General features: G+C 47.8%; 1 protein-coding gene across 1 annotated transcript in view; it reads right to left on the bottom strand.

Moving 5' to 3' along the window:
- Positions 1-2363: 2363 nt before the first annotated feature.
- The window catches only part of jakmip3 (Janus kinase and microtubule interacting protein 3), a 26994-nt gene continuing 22126 nt past the window's right edge, over positions 2364-7231 (bottom strand). Inside the window, exons 22-24 of the mRNA XM_034115681.1 lie at positions 6974-7039; positions 4002-4061; positions 2364-3410 (exon numbers count right to left, since the gene is read on the bottom strand). Coding sequence (XP_033971572.1) covers positions 4011-4061; positions 6974-7039 — 117 coding nt within the window. The 3' untranslated portion in view covers positions 2364-3410; positions 4002-4010. The remainder of the gene's footprint in view (positions 3411-4001; positions 4062-6973; positions 7040-7231) is intronic.

A 7231-nucleotide genomic window follows, 5' to 3' on the forward strand; every position in this document is an offset into this window, starting at 1 on the left:
ACCACGGCACTCTGGAGAAAAGTATAAGGTTGGAGAAGTCGTTATTTAATTTAATCTGGCTTCGTATGATTAAAAGCAACACGATCATCGACTCCATAGAGAACCGCAGTGACGCGTCCTAAAACCCGGAAGTAAACTCCTTCCGGTTCCTTCGTCAAAAACCAATGCAATTTCTCCATAGGATTTTTGGAAAATAGCTCGAAATAAGGTCTGTGGTTGAGACGCATTTAAGAGACGGATCACGTTTTGTTCAGCCGGATAATCTCCACATGTCTACCCTACTTTTATGATTTTCTAATCATAAATCTAGTCGCCAGAAGCAAAATTCTAACGTGATGCTATAAAGGAACTACAGCAGGGTCGCTGCTTCAACGTCACGCCAACTTCAGATCCATATTCAAACTACAGATTCTAAATGGTACGAGTTGAAGCGTTTGTTTGAACAGTTAGCAGGAGGCAGGTACTTGCTTTCAAGCAGAACAGGGCTAACTAACTTAGAGGAGTGTTTACGTGTTCGGCGTAATGACGTACAACGGCCTCCACGACTTCTGTAGTCCTATTCAGCCACTTGGTAACAACCATCGTTTTTCAGACACGTAAACTCTTCAGAAATCACCAGTGGGGTCACTGCTGATGGATTTAATGTCGTATAACAAAACGTGATCTGTCTCTTCAATGTGTCTCAAACGCAGACCTTATTTCCAGCTATTTTCCAAAATCCTTTGGAGAAATTGCATTGCTTTTTGTAAAATGCTTTTTGTAAAAATGCTTTTTGTAAAAATGCTTTTTGTAAAAATGCTAACTTACTTCCGGGTTTTAGGACGCGTCACTGCGGTTCTCTATTGTTGTTGTTGTAGTGAGCGCCGTAAGCGCCGTAAGCGCTGACGTCATGACGCAGCAGCACCAGTCGGGCTCTGGGCGGTGTGAACAAAACGGGGGCTGAAAAGAAAAACCGGTTCCGAACCAGAAAAGCTCTAGAGGAGCTAGAACGGGAATCGCGTTGGTGTGAAAGCCCTGATTGAGGTGTTTCCTTCAGTCTCACTGCTCAGGTGAATAATAGCAGTTCTGCCTTACAAACATCTCTGAAAGAAAGGCTCGTTCTAAAGAACTCACTGAATCACAACATGGTTCTGTAACAGAATGCCACCGGGGAAACAAGTCAGTTCGTGAAGTTTCTCCTTCACGGGGGGAGGGGAGGCATAGTGCGTAAAGAGGCCAAAGCTCTGCTCACTCAATAACTGCAGAGTTCCAGCTGGCATTAATATATATATATTAATATATATATATTAATATATATATATTGATATCAGCACCAAAACTGTGGGAGCTTCACGGGTTTTCGTGGCCGAGCAGCTGAGCCTTTCATCACCAACACCATGCCAAGCGTGGAGTGGAGGGTGTAAAGACTGGACTCTGGAGCAGTGGAACACACACACACACACACACACACACACACACACACACACACACACACACACACACACACACACACACACCCACACACACACACACACACACACACACACACACACACACACACACACACACACACACAGGTCAGTGCGCATTACTCTGCTGTCTGAAGACACTGAAGTCTGAACTGGATTTCTGTGCCTGTCAAATTCACTTTATTTTAACACACACACACACCACACACCCACACCCCCACACACACACACACACACACACACACACACACACACACACACGGTCAGTCAGTGGACCGTAACAGAGTGTGTTTCAGTGACTTCCTGTCTGACTGAATCTCAGAGACACACTGTGACAGTGTACATGTATATGTAGTAGTATACACTTCACCCGAATTTGCTCCTGTGGGTATTGTCCACAGTACATGTATAATATCAATGTGTACTTGTAAAAGCGCCTTGATGACTTCGAGGTGTGAAGATGGGCGGTGTGGCGCAGTGCGCAGTGCGCTGTGCATTGATTATCAGATCAAGGGGGTGAAACCCGCCGCCGCTGCGTCTGTAAAGCCGTTGTGTCCTTGGGCAAGACACTTCACCTGAACTTGCTCCTGTGGGCATTGTCCACAGTACATGATCATTACATGTATGATCTGTATGTGTAATGTGTATTTGTAAAGATTTTTGAGATTCATTGATAAAGCGCTATAATAAATATAAGGATTATTATTATTATAATACATGTGTAGTAACAGTGTCAGTACACAGTGTGTAGTGTCAGTACACAGTGTGTAGTGTCAGTACACAGTGTGTAGTGTCAGTACACAGTGTGTAGTGTCAGTACACAGTGTGTAGTGTCAGTACACAGTGTGTAGTAACAGTACACAGTGTGTAGTAACATGAACACCAGCAGACTGAATGTCCAGAGGAAGGGTTGACGTTTAATGATGAATAAATAAATACATAATCAGCAAAGATAACAATAATGTACATGTATAATAAAAAGTAAAGAAATATGATTCAACAGACCACCGGAGAGTTTTCACTCTTTAAAGAAAAACATTCAAATACAAAGTGCACGTTTGAACCTTTTCTGGAATCTATTCAATACTTTTCTCTTAAAGAGTCGTTTCAATACAGATCTCAGTCTGTATGATCTGGATTCAATCTGAACACAAGGGTAAGGAAACTGAACATGGTCCAGTTTCTCAGAGACGTCTCCTCTTCAGTTTCTCAGAGACGTCTCCTCTTCAGTCTCTCAGAGACGTCTCCTCTTCAGTCTCTCAGAGACGTCTCCTCTTCAGTCTCTCAGAGACGTCTCCTCTTCAGTCTCGTCTCCTCTTCAGTCTCTCAGAGACGTCTCCTCTTCAGTCTCTCAGAGACGTCTCCTCTTCAGTCTCTCAGAGACGTCTCCTCTTCAGTCTCTCAGAGACGTCTCACGTCACACTAGTTCTTGGCATTCTTATATGGTTTAGTGTTAGAGTTGAGAAAAGACCCCAATGTCCACCTAAACACTTAAGTCCAACAGCTGGGACAGTCTGTCCATAACCCCTAACAGTACCTGTACCTGTACCTGTAACAGCATTTTTATTTGAGTCCAGCACCACATTGGTCCAACTGTTGTTGAACCGGCCACCTGAGACCTCCTGAGGCGCGTTGGTCCCTTCCTGTCCTGGTCTCTGAGGCGGGACCGTCCCTTCCTGTCCTGGTCTCTGAGGCGGGACGTCCCTTCCTGTCCTGGTCTCTGAGGCGGGTCCGTCCCTTCCTGTCCTGGTCTCTGAGGCGGGACCGTCCCTTCCTGGCCTGTTGTCTGAGGTAGGACCGTCCCTTCCTGGCCTGGTCTCTGAGGCGGGACCAGAGTCAGCTGACAGCCAGGCTCTGCTGTGATTGGTGGACAGCAGCAGGTGCACGGCAGTGGGCGGTGAGGTGCTGGATCTCCTGAAACCCTGTGAGGTCCATCTGAAGCAGACTGAGCCCTGCTGGACTCTGAAACACAGACCGGACCTCAGCCTCACTGTGACATCATCATACAGGTACTGAGTACTACTGGAATACTTCACTGCTACCTGAGTACTACCTGAATACTTCACTGCTGCCTAAGTACTACCTGAATACTTCACTGCTACCTAAGTACTACCTGAATACTTCACTGCTACCTGCATACTTCACTGCTACCTGAGTACTACCTGAATACTTCACTGCTACCTGAGTACTTCCTGCATACTTCACTGCTACCTGAGAACTTCACTGCTACCTGAGTACTACCTGAGTACTACCTGAGAACTTCACTGCTACCTGAGTACTACCTGCATATTTCACTGCTACCTGAATACTTCAGTACACCCTGAGTACTTCACTACTATCTGAGTACTACCTGAATACTTCACTGCTACCTGAGAACTTCACTGCTACCTGAGTACTACCTGAATACTAAACTGCTACCTGAGTACTACCTGAATACTAAACTGCTACCTGAGTACTACCTGCATATTTCACTGCTACCTGAATACTTCAGTACACCCTGAGTACTTCACTACTATCTGAGTACTACCTATCTGAATACTGAGTTCTACTCACCAGCTGCCGTTAGGACCAGAGGATGAAGGCCAGGGAGAAGAAGAGGAAGAGGAAGAGGAACTGAGGAGAGACCAGAGAACCAGGTTCAGAGATTCAGGTTCAGAGATTCAGGTTCAGAGAGTCAGGATCAGAGAGTCAGGATCAGAGAGTCAGAGAGTCAGAATCAGGGAGTCTGGATCAGAGTCAGGATCAGAGAGTCAGGGAGTCTGGATCAGGGAGTCAGGATCAGAGAGTCAGGATCAGAGAGTCAGGATCAGAGAGTCAGGGAGTCTGGATCAGGGAGTCAGGATCAGAGAGTCAGGATCAGAGAGTCAGGATCAGAGAGTCAGGTAGTCTGGATCAGGGAGTCTGGATCAGAGAGTCTGGATCAGAGAGTCAGGGAGTCTGGATCAGAGAGTCAGGATCAGGGAGTCAGGATCAGAGAGTCAGGATCAGGGAGTCTGGATCAGAGAGTCTGGATCAGAGAGTCAGGATCAGGGAGTCAGGATCAGAGAGTCAGGGAGTCTGGATCAGAGAGTCAGGATCAGGGAGTCAGGATCAGAGAGTCAGGATCAGGGAGTCAGAGAGTCAGGATTAGAGAGTCAGAGAGTCAGGATCAGAGAGTCAGGATCAGAGAGTCAGAGAGTCAGGGAGTCTGGATCAGGGAGTCAGGATCAGAGAGTCAGGATCAGAGAGTCAGGGAGTCTGGATCAGAGAGTCAGGATCAGGGAGTCAGGATCAGAGAGTCAGGATCAGGGAGTCTGGATCAGAGAGTCTGGATCAGAGAGTCAGGGAGTCTGGATCAGAGAGTCAGGATCAGGGAGTCAGGATCAGAGAGTCAGGGAGTCTGGATCAGAGAGTCAGGATCAGGGAGTCAGGATCAGAGAGTCAGGATCAGAGAGTCAGGATCAGGGAGTCAGGATCAGAGAGTCAGGATCAGAGAGTCAGGGAGTCTGGATCAGAGAGTCAGGATCAGAGAGTCAGGGAGTCTGGATCAGAGAGTCAGGGAGTTAGGATCAGGGAGTCAGGATCAGAGAGTCAGAGAGTCAGGATCAGGGAGTCAGGATCAGAGAGTCAGGATCAGGGAGTCAGGATCAGAGAGTCAGGATCAGGGAGTCTGGATCAGAGAGTCAGGATCAGAGAGTCAGGATCAGAGAGTCAGGATCAGGGAGTCAGGATCAGAGAGTCAGGATCAGGGAGTCAGGATCAGAGAGTCAGGATCAGGGAGTCAGGATCAGAGAGTCAGGATCAGAGAGTCAGGATCAGAGAGTCAGGGAGTCTGGATCAGAGAGTCAGGATCAGAGAGTCTGAGAGTCAGGATTAGAGAGTCAGAGAGTCAGGATCAGAGAGTCAGGATCAGGGAGTCAGGGAGTCAGGATCAGGGAGTCAGGATCAGAGAGTCTGGATCAGAGAGTCAGGGAGTCTGGATCAGGGAGTCAGGGAGTCAGGATCAGGGAGTCAGGATCAGGGAGTCAGGATCAGAGAGTCAGGATCAGAGAGTCAGAGAGTCAGGATTAGAGAGTCAGAGAGTCAGGATCAGAGAGTCAGGATCAGAGAGTCAGGGAGTCAGGATTAGAGAGTCAGAGTCAGGATCAGAGAGTCAGGGAGTCAGGATCAGAGAGTCAGGATTAGAGAGTCAGGATCAGGGAGTCAGGGAGTCAGGATCAGAGAGTCAGGATCAGAGAGTCAGGATCAGAGAGTCAGAGAGTCTGGATCAGAGAGTCAGGATCAGAGAGTCAGGATCAGAGAGTCAGGATCAGAGAGTCAGGATCAGAGAGTCAGGATCAGAGAGTCAGGATCAGGGAGTCAGGATCAGGGAGTCAGGGAGTCTGGATCAGAGAGTCAGGATCAGGGAGTCAGAGAGTCAGGATTAGAGAGTCAGAGAGTCAGGATCAGAGAGTCAGGGAGTCTGGATCAGGGAGTCAGGATCAGAGAGTCAGGATCAGGGAGTTAGGATCAGGGAGTCAGGATCAGGGAGTCAGGATCAGGGAGTCAGAGAGTCAGGATTAGAGAGTCAGAGAGTCAGGATCAGAGAGTCAGGGAGTCAGGATCAGAGAGTCAGGATTAGAGAGTCAGGATCAGAGAGTCAGGATCAGAGAGTCAGGATCAGAGAGTCTGGATTAGAGAGTCAGGATCAGAGAGTCAGGATCAGAGAGTCAGGATCAGAGAGTCAGGATTAGAGAGTCTGGATCAGAGAGTCAGGGAGTCTGGATCAGAGTCTGGATCAGAGAGTCAGGATCAGAGAGTCTGGATTAGAGAGTCAGGATCAGAGAGTCAGGATCAGAGAGTCAGGATCAGAGAGTCAGGATTAGAGAGTCAGGATCAGAGAGTCAGGATCAGAGAGTCAGGATCAGAGAGTCAGGATTAGAGAGTCTGGATCAGAGAGTCAGGGAGTCTGGATCAGAGTCTGGATCAGAGTCTGGATCAGGGAGTTAGGATCAGGGAGTCAGGATCAGGGAGTCAGAGAGTCAGGATTAGAGAGTCAGAGAGTCAGGATCAGAGAGTCAGGATCAGAGAGTCAGGGAGTCTGGATCAGAGAGTCAGGGAGTCTGGATCAGAGTCTGGATCAGAGTCAGGATCAGAGAGTCAGGGAGTCAGGATCAGAGTCTGGATCAGAGAGTCAGGATTAGAGAGTCAGGATCAGAGAGTCTGGATCAGAGAGTCAGGATTAGAGAGTCTGGATCAGAGAGTCAGGATCAGAGTCTGGATCAGAGAGTCAGGATTAGAGAGTCTGGATCAGAGAGTCAGGGAGTCTGGATCAGAGTCTGGATCAGAGAGTATGGATCAGAGAGTCAGGATTAGAGAGTCTGGATCAGAGTCTGGATCAGAGAGTCTGGATCAGAGAGTCTGGATCAGAGAGTCAGGATTAGAGAGTCTGGATCAGAGAGTCAGGGAGTCTGGATCAGAGTCTGGATCAGAGTCAGGATCAGAGTCTGGATCAGAGTCAGGATCAGAGTTTGATCTGAAAGATGATCTGTATTTCTGGTCTGTACCTTCTCTTCAAGCTCTTTGATCTGTCGCTTCTGTGCTTCTATAAACTCCTCCAGATCCTTGATCCTCTGAAACAGACACAACAACACCTGTCAGGTAAACACAACAACAGCTGTGAGGTAAAAACAACAACAGTTGTCAGGTAAACACAACAACATCTGTCAGGTACACACAACAACATCTGTCAGGTACACACAACAACATCTGTCAGGTAAACACAACAACATCTGTCAGGTACACACAACAACATCTGTCAGGTA

Source organism: Trematomus bernacchii, unplaced genomic scaffold (assembly GCF_902827165.1).
Source record: "Trematomus bernacchii unplaced genomic scaffold, fTreBer1.1, whole genome shotgun sequence".
NCBI classification, from domain to species: Eukaryota; Metazoa; Chordata; class Actinopteri; order Perciformes; family Nototheniidae; genus Trematomus; species Trematomus bernacchii.